The 15,435-nt window shown below is 51.1% G+C and overlaps 1 protein-coding gene across 7 annotated transcripts; it reads right to left on the bottom strand.

The window, feature by feature from the left end:
- Positions 1-403: 403 nt before the first annotated feature.
- LOC118579869 (PILR alpha associated neural protein) lies at positions 404-6,607 on the bottom strand. 7 transcript variants are annotated; one of them, XM_036181629.1, is made up of 7 exons: positions 6,365-6,595; positions 4,842-4,889; positions 4,338-4,397; positions 3,571-4,076; positions 2,778-2,859; positions 1,861-2,082; positions 404-1,528 (listed from the first exon to the last, which is right to left on the bottom strand). In XM_036181629.1, exons 3-7 carry the CDS (start codon positions 4,340-4,342, stop codon positions 1,507-1,509), a joined length of 837 nt encoding a protein of 278 aa, XP_036037522.1. In that variant the 5' UTR covers positions 4,343-4,397; positions 4,842-4,889; positions 6,365-6,595; the 3' UTR covers positions 404-1,506. The 7 variants fall into 7 exon arrangements, with proteins under 7 accessions (XP_036037522.1, XP_036037521.1, XP_036037517.1 ...); XM_036181624.1 differs by having other exon boundaries at positions 1,515-1,579; positions 6,365-6,607; XM_036181625.1 differs by lacking the exon at positions 6,365-6,595 and adding an exon at positions 5,920-6,331 and having other exon boundaries at positions 1,515-1,579.
- Between the last annotated feature and the right edge of the window lie 8,828 nt (positions 6,608-15,435).

Here is a 15,435-nt window from a genome sequence, read left to right as displayed (position 1 = left end):
GAGGATCTAGTATCAGCCAGCCTGGACTACAGAGTGACCCTGTCAACATTCAGTTTGTCACTTTTCTGGCTTGCCCATTGCCTGGCCCGAGAAATGTCTCCCTTTTCTCTTGGTCTCTCTTGATCCTCACAGAGAAGGAGCGAGCAAGCCACAGTCCTGACATTAGCTCCTCCCTCCAGTCCGTCCCAAGTTAAGTCGTCCATCAGCTTCCAGCCTCAGGTCAACAGGCCAGGTGATGGTCTAGTCTGGAGAAGTTCCCCATCTCCCTTTGTTTACCATCCTGCCTGCCTGCCAGTCTGTCTCTCTCTCTCTCTCTCTCTCTCTCTCTCTCCTCTCTCTCTCTCTCTCTCTCTGTGTGTGTGTGTGTGTGTGTGTGTTATAAGGCAAAACAGGGGGGACTTCATTATCTTGCAAAGGCTTTATTTGAAAATTTTGAAACTTACATCCCACAAGATTATCACCACGAGAAGAAAGAGATAATACAAAAATATATATCACAGCATAGGAGCCAGGTCAGACGAAGGAGGGAGGTGGAAGAGACAACCAGAGGGAAGAACCTGAGGAGAGGAAAAGGGAGAGGCAGGAGAGGGGAGGGGGACATGAGGGGACCCGGGAAGAGAAGGGTGGGTGTGGAGGCAGAGCTCTCAATGGCCTTGAACCAGCTGGCTTCAGTCCCTGGCAGCCTAGGTACAGTTAGGGAGGCCTTAGGGAGAGTGGGGGGAAAGGGCCTGTTCAGGGGTTCTGAAGTCCATAGAGACACACAGACAAGACAAGGGACTTGGGAAGGAAGGGAGGACATGGGAGTCCCTTCTCATGTGCAGCAGGTGACTCCCCCAAACCCATATTTCAGATGACAGACTTTAGCAATTGGGCCTCGCTATCCCCGTTCCTGTAGGGGAGCCCTCAGTGGTGCCGGTGCCCTTGGGGTGGAAAGACAGCGGAACGTAAGGCATGGAATGAGATGGGGCTATGACAGACGGCACGAGGAGCCCCTAGCTCGCCTCCCACCCACCTCTAGGGCAGCATGCAAGGGCCACAGAAACTAGACCAGCGGGTGTTGATGAGGCAGAGTGAGCGCTATGCCGTGTGTTGGGCCAGAAATGCACCTCCCCGGCATTCTGAGATGGGCGCGGAAAATGCAAAGGGTAGAACATGTGTAACAAGAGGGGCAGAGCTAGGAGCCAGCTGAGCAGGCGTGTATAGGGACAAGCAGAAGAGCAGCATGGAGAGCGGGTGGGACTGTGTGCTATGGCCTGTGAGGGTGGAGGTGAGTATGCAAGGCTTTCATGTGAATGTGCAAGGGTGGGAATGGGGGAGCCCCCAAACACTGGAGGGCAAACAGTTGGGCTTGCCCATGGGGTCAGTGAGTGTTCCAGGTGGTGTGCAAGGGCAGGAGCTGGGAGCCCCCCACCATGGTCCCAGTTCCCCACGGTTGCCCCCCCCAGTGATGGTGGCTATGCTGGCCACTTGGCCTCCTGCTTGGCAGCACCCCAACATGGGGGGGCATCACAGATTCACCAGGGGAATCCTGAGAGGAAGAGGGAAAGCGCATAGTCAGGAACGAAGGAGGAAGCTGAAGCTGAAGGAGAAGTCCAAGACAAAGGCTACTCAGGGTTAAGAGGGCAGAGCGTGAATTCAAGGGTGGCGGGAGAGTAGGATGTGGTGGGGGAGGGGCAGAGAGCCCCCTTCTCCCGGGAGAGGATCTGACAGCCCCCTTGAGAGGCCTGGGAACCAGGTCAGGAAGGAGAGTCATGGACTGCAGTGGGGAAGACCACCCGCCCCGGAAAGACCCACCGAAGGTCTGGAGACCTAAATTGCCTTCCCTCCTCACCCTCCCATCCCATTGGCCCCTGCCCTCACCGGTTCAACTGGAAGGCTGGAGCCCCCTTGGGCTGGGGCATCCCAGGCCGGGGTCCCCCTCGGGGCTCCTCATGGTCAGGGGTGGGGGTAGGTGAATCCCCGAAGGCCCCCAGCACTGTGACTCCAGCAGGGGACAGATCTGTCAGCGGTTGCTGGCTCTCCTCCTGCCTCAGGGCACCTTGCTGCCCTGAGGGCCTCCGACGCTTCTGGCTGCGGTCCCAGCTTGAGCATCAGAAGGAAAGAGGTCTTTTCACACACTTGAGTACCCTCTATCTTAGGCCAGCACCACTGGTCAACCGCCTTCTCCCTCCCTCCCTGGCACCTCCAGCTTCTCCACAGTGCCGAAACTGTCCTCTGAGACCATGCACGCATCAAGCCACTCCTGCTTCCCTCTAACCGAGCACAGGCTCAGTGCCTCCTCCCCACCAATACAAAGGCCCTGAAAACCGCCACATAGATGCCCAGAGGAGCAATTCCTCTCCTCTGCAGGTACCTGGCAGATTTAGTTCAAGTTCAAAGTCAGCTAATGACTTGGGCACCTGAGTCTAATGATTCTCTCAGTAAAGTGTGAAGGACTATGTGACCCACTATTAAATGTGTACAAAGAAAGTTCCTGATTTCCTTCCTCCTGGACAGAAGCCCTCAGAAAGAGTTCTGCAGCCTGGTTCAGTGGCCTCCGTCTTGGAGAGCTGCCCACCAAAGTCCCCGCTATAGATAAATAATCCCCTCCCTCCCACTACTCTGTGTTTTTCTGGAGGAATCTGCACTGGTTTCTCTCAATTCTCCTCCACTCCAATTAGTTTTTTTCAAGCTCTTCCCTTCATCCGTGATTTCCTCCTCTGGTGAAACTGCTGTCCTTGATCTTGCCCTCTGTCTAGCCTTCACAAACCTTCAGACCTCTCTCTCCACCAGCTTACCAAAACTTGAAGATGATGCCTGTAGCCACAAGGACGATGATGATGGATATGGTAATTGTCACGTAAAGCTGAGGGTCCACACCTGATAAAGACGGAAGACAGCATTGGGAGGCCTGAGGCAGGGTCAGAGGAGGGTGTGGCTGAGTACTGCCATGTGGATGCACACTGCCTGTCTACTTCTCTGGACTCTCCCTCTTCTTTTTTTAAATCTCCTGAACTGTCAGCTCCTCTACTTTCCCAAACATTACATGTACCAAATCTTACACATACATGTGATTGAGGATGAGGCTCCAAGGTCAGAGAGAACTATCCTCCTGTATAGAAATGGGGGTAGAGGTATCAGATGATCTTCCCTGGCCCAACCCTAAGCCACCATCCAGCACAATATGTGCTAACACACTGCCTGGTAGCGACCTTCTTCCACGGCATCCCTCGACCTGGAATACCCCACTCTGTTTTTAAGGTCTATCTCACATGTAAATTGTTTGATCTGTTCTGATCCCCAGGGTGAAACAGTCTCTCACATCTCTGTTTTCCTAACAACGTGCTGTAAGTGCTTCTTTTAGGAGTTTATTATGTTGACTCATCCCCACATGTTTATACATCTGTCTTCAACAGTGGACCTGAACTCCTTCACAGTGCAGGCAGCATCCCCACCTCTTCATCCTTGCCAGCCTAGAACCTAGTGCATTTACTGAAGACACAGATAAGGACTCAATTTTGGCAGTTCAGAGTCTTCAACCACACACCCCGCCCCCCATCCCTCACATCCCTACCAGCCTTGCTCACTCACCTTCCCCACGCCCTCCAAACAGGAAGGGCCTCAAGGTAGCAGGTGTTTCCCCAAGGATGAGCCCATCTCCATCATCCCGCATGGAGTCTGAGTTGGGGTGCGGGGTAGCCAGCCCATGCGGGGCTGCGAAACCATAGTCCAGGGGCAGAAATCCAGGATTGACCGAGTTGGGGTCCCCTCCATCCTCCCTAGATACTGTGGGACCCCACACAATAGCCCAGGGGTACTGAGATGAGGGAGGCCCCTCCTCAAAGCCTGATGGGGTGGCAGGAGGTGCAGTGCCTGGCAGAGCTTGGCGACGTGATCTCGGGACCCTTGGGGACCGGCTTGGTGGAGGAGCCCGCTCCCAAACACACACATGGCGAGGGGCCGAGGGGCCACCCCGGACGCAGGGGGGACGGGCTGGGGCTGGTGGGGACCGAGCGGAGGAGCCCTGAACAGGCGGTGGGAGGGGTAGCAACAGCAGTGGCCAGAGAGGGAAGATTTGGGACAGCAGTAGAGCAGGCCTATAAGAAGGGAGAAAAAGCAGATGAGATCCAGGCCACTGGGAGCGCGTGTATAAGAAGGGTAGGCTCACACCAGAAATCTTGGGTACCACCCTCCAGGTTTCTCTGCCAGAGCAGACATGTGTTAGGAAGACCCTGACTTCATTTTTTCTCTTCCTAGGGGGCCAGTCCTCCAGAGGCCCTGAGTTGGCCTAGGCAGAGAAAGGGTCCAATTCCTCAGGGAAAGTGGTCTCCAAGCTCCCTCTGCTGGGCCAAACTTACCACATTCTGCACTCCGTATCTGAGGTCTTCCTCAGCTGTGACCCAGATTTTCGGCCTTTACTGAAGGAAAAATGAGGGTGTCACAGCTGAACCTGCCCTCTGTGCTCCCCAGCCCACCCATCTACGAATTCTGCCCCCTTCATGCCCCCCCCCCCCCCCACGGCACAGTTACCAGCTACGCTGCTGCGTCCCAGCATCCACTGCTTTGTAGCATCCTTTTAGGGGAAAACTCCCTAAAGTAGCCCCCAGCCCCACCTACAGCATCCCAGATGGGTTCCTGTTACCTCCTGGCCCCAATGTCTGTCTACTCTCGCCCCTTTGGCTTCCTTCCGTCTCACTTCCTCTGCCCACAGCTTCAGGCTTCTTGGATCTTAATTTAGAGCCAAGAACCTTGTGATTCCCTGAGCACCTACCGCTAGGGAGGGAGTTTGAGAGTGGGGGAGGGAAGGAGAAGTCAATCTTAGTGAATGTTGGGGGGTGAAGGGGTGCTAGAAGCCCCCTCACCTCTTGTAGGGCCAGGCACTTCTCTTGCGATGAAACCCACAAGCTAGCCTTTTCAGAGAAAATAGGAGAAAATGGTAGGTTGGAGAGAAACTCCAGAACATGATTTTTGCTCTTCATGTCTAACCATCCAATGCACCTTCTGAAAGAAGGTGGAGCTCCAAGGAAGCCACCCCCTCAACTGTGGCTCTTCTGGGCAAAGTCCTAGGAGAGTCTGGATGGTTGGTTCCGAAAGGAAGTGCACAGTCTCCAAACTGAAGGTGGTGAATCCCAGGGGGCCTAGGGGCTCCGGAGAGGAGAATGTGACTCCCTGTGTCTGCTGGATTCCTAGTCTTTATGTGCATGTCGAACACGACCAGAGAATCGGCCGGGGGAGGGAATGGGGTGATGGACAGTAGGTGTGAGGGGTGCGAAGGGCTGAGAAGGAAAAGGTTGGTCAAGAGTAGAAAGAAAGGTGAACAGCCGCTGGGAAGAGATGGCGAGGGAAGAGGGGCAGCAGAAGAGTCGGAGGACGCTGAAGGGAGAAGAGGACGGGAGGAGAAAGTGAGCGGTTCGCGGAGCGGGGGGGGGGGTGGGGGATTGAGGGGTCTGGTAAGGACAGAAGCAAAGAGAGAAGGGAAAAGAAGCGATGGAGATCGGAGACGAGGAGAAAGTCATTGAGATAGAAAAGAACATGGTGTTGAAGGCAAAATCAGTAAAGGAAGGGACGGGAAGGGTGGGAGGAACAGCAAAGATGGAGGAGTTAGGAATTGTTTCTTGCAATTTAAAGGGATATGGAGATGGGGCTGGAGGCCAGGTGAAAGCGAAGGGAAAGGAAAGAGATAGGCCTGGGGGCTTGGTGAGAGAAGCTTAGAGAAGGGAGGAAAGAAATGGTAGATGGACCCGTGAAGCGGATGAGGGCCCAGAGACGCCAGTGACCTGCTGACAACAGGACCCACCTGCCCCTCGTCTGCTACATCCCCCGCCGCCAACGTCAACTCCAGCCCCTTGACACACACCCCGTACCCCTTGGTCACCCCCTCCAGGAAGTCCGCAGTCCCCGAGCTGGTGCCACCCCACCCGCTTCGCGCTCCTCACCGACCTGTTGTGCGCAGAAGACCAGCTGGGGGTGGGGTGGGGGAACCGGGCCCCATCCCTAGCAGAGTCCCCAAGCCCGCCAGTCCCACAGGCCTGCACTCCCTCCGCAGGGCTGGAAAGCGGCGCGAACCAGGAAAAGATCAGCCATGGGATTTGGAGGGAGCACCCAGAGCGGAAAGGGGACCTGAGGCAGGAGGATGCTCGGAGCTGCAGGATGAGCTAAAGGCGGGATGGAGGCAGCCGCGGAGACGCTGACTGCTGCACCAGGAGGTTCGGATGAAGTCGGGACAGCGGAGGGACGGAGGGCACGGTGGAAAGGAGCTCTTGGTGGCTGGAGCCCGACAAGGGACCAGACCAGGAGGGGCGGGAGGCGAAGGGCGCGGAGCTGGCACTGGGGAGGGCAGGGCCCGCTCCCTCTGGGTGGGGGCGTTAGGTTCCCCCTCGCTCACCTGCATGCCTGGCGTAACGGCGCGACGACTGCAGGCGCTCGGAGCTGCGCGGGGCTGGGGGGTCGCAGAGGCGGGTGGGGCACCGGGCATGGTCGGGAGGTTTGCCTGGCAGCGAGGCGCTGGAGCCGGAGGGGGGCGGGCGCCGGGGGCGCGGGGCGGCGGCGGCGGGAGATGCTCGCTTCGGCTGGGCTCGGCTGGGCTCGGCCGGGCTCGGCTGGGTTCGGCGGGCGACTAGGACCACTTGGTCTCCGCCTCTCCTCCTGGCGTCTGTAGGCCACGCACAGTTTAACCCATCGCTCGCCGCACTGCGAGCTCAGCTTTTGTCCCAGGTGCAGGCAAGGTTGAGGAGGGCAGTAGGGATGGGAGGCGGAGACCTCCAGTTCTTCGGGTTATGATGGCACGCTCCCCCTCTACCTTAGCGCAGCTCGACACCCACCCCGTGATTTCTGACCCCCACCCCCCCCAAGCAGTTTTGAAATTCTGAGTCACCCATACATTTGAGTTCCCAACTCAGGCCAGGGTGGAAAGGGATAGGGGTTCAAGACCATGGGTGAGAGGACCAGGGAGGGGTAGGAGAGAAAACTACATACACAAATTAGAGTGCCCCCAAAGCTTAATTCCCTATTTCATTTTTGCCCGGCTATATAATTCATTCTCTCTGAAGCAACCCAAACAGTCCTTAAGTGGTTCGAGACTCATTTACTGTCCTTAGCTTTTCCAAGGATATCAAAATATCTCAACCACTTACTGTGGCTTTCAAGGAAGCCCTGTAGGTTCCCAGCTCCAGGTATGTCCGATTTTCTTTCCTAGGGATTTCTGTGTCTCAGCTACAGCGCAGCTGACACATGTTCCTAGGAGGCAATTGGAACCTGCCTCAGGGCTTTGCACCTGCTATCCCCTCTAGAAGCTTTTCCCCGGCTGTTAACAGATGGCCTGCACCAGTCTCACTTAGATCCAGTCTAAGAGGCCTTCCCTGACCTCTTAAAACTCTCCTAACCTAAGCCATGGAGGTGACACAGGGGGCAAAGGTGATTGCCACCAAGCTGACTACCTGAGTTCTATCCCCAGGTGGAAGGAAGACGCCTTCAAGTTGACATCAGACTGAACAAGACTGAGACACACACTAAAGAAAAGTAATTTTAAAAATTCCTGAGCCAGCCGGACGCCTGTAATCCCAGCACTCTGGAGGCAGAGGCAGGTGGATTTCTGTGAGTTTGAGGCCAGCCTAGGCTACAGAGTGAGAGCCAGGAAAGGCGCAAAGCTACACAGAGAAACCCTGTCTTGAAAAACAAAAACAAACAAAAAGTCCTTTGACCCTACTTCCACCCACTCATCCTTCTCCCTAAATTACCCCCTCACCCCCACCCCCACCCCCGCCAAACTTCTAGGAAAGCACACTCTCCTGTTTCCCTCCAACCTCCCTGCTGTTCTTTATTAGTCTTCCTGAGCTCTGGCTTCTGAGGTGTTGGAGCCTCTTAGGGCTTAGTCCTTGGCTTTCTCTTTCCCTTTGTCCAGTGATCTCATCCAGTCCCAGGGCTTAAATACTCTGTAAATGTCAGTGAGTCCTAAGTTTATTTCCATAGTGCCAGACTCATTTGTCCAGCCGCCCACTTGACATGGCCACTCCGATGTCTAATAGCCATGCAAACCTAACGTGACTCAAACACATCTTCTGAGCCATCCCACCCCCAATTCACTTCTGTCCAGGGCTCTTCATCCTGAGACAGGACAACTCCTTGTTGTTCAAGCCAAAAAAACGTTTTGATTTCCCGTTCCTTCCTTGTATCTGCATCACCAGCAGGCACCACAGCCTCCACTGTCCGCACATGCCCCCTGCCCACCCTGTTCATCTTTACTGTTAGAGCCCTGATCCCAGCTGCCATCTCACATCTGGAATCACAGGAGCTTCTTAGATGCCCCTTCATTTCTGTGCTCATCTTTTACAAAATGCTCTTTACAGTTGCCAATAATATTTAAAATCCTAAAAGCTCTTCCCTTTTAAAATATTCAAGGGCTGGTGAGACGGCTCAGCAGGTAGGTAACCAAGCCTAACAACCTGTGATTGATACTCAAGACCCACAGGGTGGAGGGAGAGAACCAACTCCCACAAAGTTGTCCTCTGACCACCATGATCCAGCATGTGTGCGTGCGCACATGCTCAATGCACATGCGCACACTGAATAAGTACAATGTGAAAGCTACCGGTGTGCTCCCTCACATACAATGCTTCTGCCAAATCAGACTTCCTGCACTTGCAGAGCATCAGAAGCCATCCCCTCAGAATCTCTCTCCCACCAACGCTTCGCTACTGTCTCTCTGTTTTTACCTATTGACTTTCTGATCTCTGCCCTAAACCTGAAGGGGTCTCCACTGCGTCCACAGTTCATCACTTTCTGGCATGATTTCATACGTGTTTGCTGTTTGCTGTCTTCCCACATACACTTGAGAGCAAACATCTCATTGGTCATCTTCGCCCTACATCCTGACTGCAGTGCTCTGTCTGACACACGGTAAACCCTCCATCTTCGTTGCTTGGTGAACACGGTCTGGGACCGACCCCTGCCCGCTCTGAAGGCCTTTCACTCTCCCCTGCTTTTCCTCTGCATCTCCTGCCGCGGTTGAGTCTCTGCTCTCACACACACCCCTCCGGGTCAGCCTCCTCCTTCTGTCCCTAGCACTGTCATTATCCTGGCACACACACACACACACACACACACACACACACACACACACACTCACACACACATACACACACACCCGCCTCTAGGAAGGAAGCCTGCTGATGCTCTCCTCCTTGCTGTCCCCAACAGCCTTTCATTCCAAGTCAGAACAGCAGTGAGTTGGTGAGATGCCCTCTCATGTCTCCCAGTGGCAAGAGAAAGACGGTGCACAGTGGATGAAAGCACAGCTAAAGGGCTGTGTAAGGGAGCTCACACAGCTCCAGCCACTCCTAGGCTCCTAGGGTAGGCTCTAGCACACCCACTGTAACCTGGTGAGGACCGCATTTATCAAACGAATGCTCATTCACTATAATGCTTGCACACGAAGTCTTGCATCGTGATCAATTATTTGTAGTAGTTTTTTTTTTTTTTATTCCTTTCAACAAATGTTTGTTTATGTGAGACAGAGTCTTATATGGTCTGGCCTGGCCTTGAATTCACTATGTAGCTGAGGATAACCTTGAACTCCTGACCTCCTGTCTTCATTTCCTTAAGTGTTGGGGATTATGGGAATACAGCATGACACCCAGACATCAGCAAATTTTTTTTTTTAAACATAACTACAAGCTGGGTGGGGCACTGGACCAGGGCATCCAGTGAAGGATAAGAACAAAGTCACCACAGTCTTTGTGAAACTTACAATTTGATAAGGGAGATAATGAGCTATCATGTGATAGGCTCGGGGTATGAGTCATTGGTGGAGCACATGCTTAGCATGTGCAAGACTCTGGTATCTTTATTACCATTTCTGTATTCACATAGTGTTCCCAGTATTTGTCTGGGTACATTTCCTTCCCCAGGCTGGCTTTGAACTTGCAATCCTCCTATCCCAGCATCCTGAGTAACAGTATTATAGGAATGCATCACCATGGCCAGTCAAATTTCTGCGTTTTCCTTTTTAAGAAAATTTTGTGTATGTGCCTGTGCCCTAGTGCATGTGTAGAGGTCAGAGGTCACCTTACAGAAGTGTTGTCTCTCGGGCTGGAGAGACGGCTCAGAGGTTAAGAGCACCAACTGCTCTTCCAGAGGTTCTGAGTTCAATTCCCAGCAACCACATGGTGGCTAACAACCATCTGTAATGAGATCTGGCACCCTCTTCCGTATACATAATAAATAAATAAATCTTTATAAATCAATCAATCAATCAATCAATAAAAGAAGTGGTTTCTCTCTTTCCATTATGTGGGTCCCAGGGATCAAATTTAGGTCATCAGGCTTGGTAGCAGGTACCTTTACTCACTGAACCAACTAGCTGGCTCCATGTTTCCATGCTTCCTTTCATCAAAAAATGCCCAGTGTCTGTCTGTCTGTCTCTCTCTGTCTCTCTCTCTCTCTCTCTCTCTCTCTCTCTCTCTCTCTCTCTCTCTCAGCTGTTAGTCTTGCTGCTTTGTTAAGAAAGCAGAAGCCTGGCAGTGGTGGCGCACCCCTGTAATCCCAGCACTCAGGAGGCAGAGGCAGGTGGATATCAGTGAGTTCGAAGCCAGCCTGGTCTACAGAGCGAGTTCCAGGAAAGCCAGAGTTACACAGAGAAACCCTGTCTTGAAGAAAGAAAGAAAGAAGGAAGGAAGGAAGGAAGGAAGGAAGGAGGGAGGGAGGGAGGGAGGGGGAAGCAAGCAGAGTAATCTTCCTCACCACCATCCCCCCATCTTCCTGCACTACCCACCAACCTTTCAGTAGACCCTGTCACCACCCAAAGTTGTCACTGCAGCAACTGCCCCTCCCTGTCCTGAAGCCTTCCTGTCCCCTACTTGACTATTACCAGCAGTGTGCAGGTGTGTGGAACCTTCTCCCACTGTGAGGGGCTTTCTCACAAAATGCTCTCTACTCTCCAAGTCTCCCACTTCTCCCCTTCTCTTTCTCTCCTACAAGCTCAGATCTAAAGGGTTAACGTTTGTAATTCCCTGTTGCTTTTGAAACAGAGTCTCGACACATAGCCCTGGCTGGCCTGGACCACCCCATGTAGACCAGATTCGTCTCAAATTTGCAAATGATCTTCCGGCCTTGTCCTCACAAGTGCTGGGATTACAGGCAAGAGGCACCACCCCCACTCTGTAATTCATCCTCTCTGTGAATTCAGTTTATGAAATAGCAGCTTTCTTTATGGGATGTTCACGTATACGTTGTTTCGGTTGCTTCTCCTCCATCTCCCCACCCTCTGCCCCTTCTACTTTCACATCTCATGTGTCCTGTTATTTTCCCACACACACACTTAAAGCCTCCTTTTTCCTGTCTTATGGACCTTTTCTAGTTTTCTAGCATTTAGCCACATTTACTTCCACTACATGAACTTACTTAACAATTAGCAGCTGAGAGACAACATGCAGTATCCGTCTTTCGGAGCCAGAGTTATCTCAATTAATACAATGCCTTCCAGTTCCAGTGATTTCCCTGCAAACTACATACTTTCCTTTTTCTTTGTGGCAGAATGAAGTTCCATTGTTTACATGTACCACATTTTTATGACCCACTCATCTATCGATAGACATCTAGGTTGATTCCACTTTCCCAACAGTGTAAAAAGAGCAACCGTGAACATGAAGGAACATGTGTCTCTGTACCAGGATGCAGACTCCTTTGGGTATATACCCAAGCAGGTATAGCTGGCCCGTGCAGCGGTTCTAGTTTTATTGTTTGGAGAAGCCTCCACGTTGACTCATACAACGACTGCTCTAGTTTATGCTCCTACCAACAGGGATAAGGCTCCTTTCTCCTCACATTATTGCCAACATTTGTTGCCATTGGCTTTCTAGACAAAAACCATTTTGACAGGGGTGAGATGAAATCTCGTGGGATCTGGGGACTGAACTCAGGTCTTCAGACTTGGCAGCAAGCACCTTTACCCGTTTAGCCATCCCACCACTGCCCTACATATACATGTGTGTGCAGGGGCCAATGCACACACATGGAGGCCAAAGCAGGTTACTCGATGTCTTCTCCAACCATGTCCACCTCACTTCCTTGAGACAGGGTCGGTCTCACTGAACCAGAAGCGTTTCGGCTAGATTGGCTGCCCAGCAAGTTCTGCTCCCCCCCCCCCCCCCCCCCCCCGCCCCCGTGCCCACTAGGGCTATAAGCATAAACAGGCATGCGTAGCTTTCTCTGTGGATGCTGGGGTCTCAGGTCCTCACGCTTGCAGAATAAGCACTCTTACCCCTGAGCCATCTCCTCAGACCCCTGAATACTTTACAAATATTTATCGGCCGGGGCTGGAGAGATGGCTTTGCAGTTGGGAGCACTGACTGCCCTTCCAGAGGTCCTGAGTTCAATTCCCAGCACCCACACGGCAGCTCACAATTGTCTGTAACTCCGGTTCCACGGGACCTGACACCCTCACCCAGACATACATGCAGGCAAAACACCAATGCACATTAAATAAATAAATGAATAAATAAAGAAAGAAAGAATAGTTTTAAAATATTTATTAGCCAATTGTACTTCTTTTCACTTAAAAAATTTTTTTTAGGCTGGGCAATGGCAGCACACACCTTTAATCCCAGCACTCGGGAGGCAGAGGCAGGCGGATCTCTGTGAGTTCGAGGCCAGCCTGGTCTCCAAAGCCAGTTGCAGGAAATGCGCAAAGCCACACAGAGAAACACTTTCTCGAAAAACAATATTTTTTAATCAATAAAATGATTTCTAGTGATATTCTAATATACTCATAGATTAGTGCTTAGCTCAATCATCATCAGAGAGGCTTCCTCTGCCAGCTGATGGGAGCAGATGGAGAGACCCACAGCCAAACATTAGGTAGAGAGAGAGTCCAGATTGGAGATCTTCATCAGGTACCTTCCCTTGGAGTCTGGGATCCTTAGGGATCCCTGAGGAAGGATTGTAGGAGCCAGAGAAATCGAGGACACCACAAGAACATGGCCCACAGGAACAACTAAACAGGGCTCATAAGGGCTTCAAGACTGAAGAGGTCATCATGGGACCTGCATGAGTCTGGGCTAAGTCCTCTGTATGTATGCTGTGGTTGTTTAGCTTAGTGTTTTTGTGGGACTCCTAACAATGGGAGTGGAGGTGTCTCTGACTCTTCTGCCTGCTCTTGGGACCCCCTCCCCCCCTTTTTTTAAAGATTTATCTATTATGTATTCAGTGTTCTGCCTGCATGTGTGCCTACAAGCCAGAAGAGGGCACCAGATCTCATTACAGATGGTTGTGAGCCACCTTGTGGTTGCTGGGAATTGAACTCAGGACCTCTGGAAGAGCAGTCAGTGCTCTTAACCTCTGAGCCATCTCTCATTGCATCGCCCAACCCTGATATCAGGATTTGTGCCAAGTCTTTTTTTTTTTTTTTTAAATATATTTATTGATGTGTACATTATTCTGTCTGCATGTGTCCTTGCAGGCCAGAAGAGGGCACCAGATCTCATTACAGATGGCTGTGAGTAACCAGCAACCATGTGGTTGCTGGGAATTGAACTCAGGACCTCCGGAAGAGCAGTCAGAACTCCTAACCGCTGAGCCCTCTTTCCAGCTGCTGTGCCGAGTCTTAATGTAACTTGTTATGCTGTGTTCAGTTGATATCCCTGGGAGGCCTGCTCTTTTCTGAAGGGAAACGGTAGGAGTGGATCTGGGGAAGAGGGGATGTGGGAAGTGGAACTGGGAGGAGTGGAAGGAGAGGGAACTACAGACAGTATGAGAGAGGAATACATTTTTATATCTGTGTACTTTGGTGCCTATAGAGGCCAGAAAAGGGCATGAATCCTTTGGAACTGGAATTGCAGAGCCACCATGAGGGTGCTGGGAATCAAACCTGAGTCCTCTAGAAGAACAAGTCTTCTTAACTACTGGGCCATCTCTCAAGCCTCTCTTGTACTTCTTTTGATATTCAGTTTATTGGCCCGCTTACACTTACTGATGGACAGGTGTGTGTTTGTGTGTGTGTGTGTGTGTGTGTGTGTGTGTGTGTGTGTGTGTGTTTAATACTTGCAGTTGGGCTGGAGAGAGGGCTCAGTGGTTAAGAGCACTGACTGTTCTTCCAGAGGTCCTGCGTTCAATTCCCAGCACCCATATCATGGCTCACAACCATCTGTAGTGAGATCTGGTGCCCTCTTCTGGCCTGCAGGGACACATGCAGGCAGAACACTCTGTGTGTGTGTGTGTGTGTGTGTGTGTGTGTGTGTGTGTGTGTGTGTGTGTATTCTTTAAAAATATTTGCAGTCATTTATATATTCTAGGTAGACACTGCTGGTCTGAAGTATAACTGACAAAGCTGTCCTCCAGTCCTATAGGAGAAAATTCCATCACTTTGTTGATCATTTTGTTGTACAGAAGCTTTTAAATTTTATGTAATCCCATTTCTCGGTTCTTCGAGCTATCTCCTGTTCTATTGGGATCCCACTTGGAAATCTCTCTTGCCTGTGCCTGGTCCTGAAGTGTGTGCTTTCCTTTACTCAGTGTTTCCAGTTTCAGATTAAGGTCACTGTCCAGTTTGAACTGACTTTTGTGCGGAGTGAGAGGCATGGACCTCTCACCTTTTACAGGTAAATGTCCAGTCTTTGCCAACATCAGTTGTTGAAAAGGGTATCTCTTTTTTCCAGTTTATATTTTCAACACTTTTCTATTTAAAAAAAAAAGAAAAGAAAAGAAAAAAAGCCAGATGTGGTGGTGCATGCTTTTAATCCCAGCACTCTGGAGGAAAAGGCAAATGGATTTCTGAATTCTATGACAGACAGGGCTATACAGAGAAACCTTGTCTCAAAAACAACAACAATTAGGTTTCCATAACTGTATGGGTTTTTCTCTGGGTCTTTATTATGTTCCACTGTTCTACATGTTTATTGTTGCTCCTGCCCCATGCTGTCTCTGTCACTATGGCTCTGTAGTACAATTTCAAGTCAGGCCATGTAACACCCCTGACTGTGTTCTTCCTGCTTAGAGCTGCTCCAGCTATCCATGGTCTTCGGAATTTCCATGAGAATCATGGGATTTTTTTTTTCAAGCTCTGTGAAGTATGTCACTGGAATTTGGATGAGGATTGCCTCGACTCTGTAGATTGCTTTTCACAGTAAACGCAGTCTACCAATCCAGGAGCGTGGAAGGCATTTTCATTGTCTAGCATCCTCCTCTATTTCCTTTTCCAATGTCACAAAGTTTTCTTATAAAGATTTTTACCTCCCATAATTCACTATTTTGAATTGGTAATACAAGCACATATTCAAAGCAAATATAGTTTTTCATTTTCATTCCACCCGCCATCCTTCAGCTGCTCACGGATGTGATCTTCCAAAGTTTCTTAACGTATATAAAAGCAAATAGCACTATAAAATCTTTTTGCAGGGGCTGGAGAGATGGCTCAGTGGTAAAGAGTATCTGATGCTCTTGCAGAGGACCTGGGTTTGGTTCCCA

The sequence above is a fragment of the Onychomys torridus genome, chromosome 3 (genome assembly GCF_903995425.1).
Source record: "Onychomys torridus chromosome 3, mOncTor1.1, whole genome shotgun sequence".
Taxonomy (NCBI): Eukaryota; Metazoa; Chordata; class Mammalia; order Rodentia; family Cricetidae; genus Onychomys; species Onychomys torridus.
The sequence above is the reverse complement of the archived record's forward strand: the minus strand, read 5'-3'. Positions and strand labels throughout refer to the sequence as shown.

Bases quoted from the DNA above. Each gene is read 5' to 3' on its own strand.
- LOC118579869 (XM_036181624.1), bottom strand. The intron at 2,860-3,570 runs GTGAGTGAGCAA...CGTCTTTATCAG, and splicing joins GTTTGGAGGGCGTGGGGAAG to GTGTGGACCCTCAGCTTTAC. The intron at 2,083-2,777 runs GTAAGCTGGTGG...CTGATGCTCAAG, and splicing joins GGCATCATCTTCAAGTTTTG to CTGGGACCGCAGCCAGAAGC.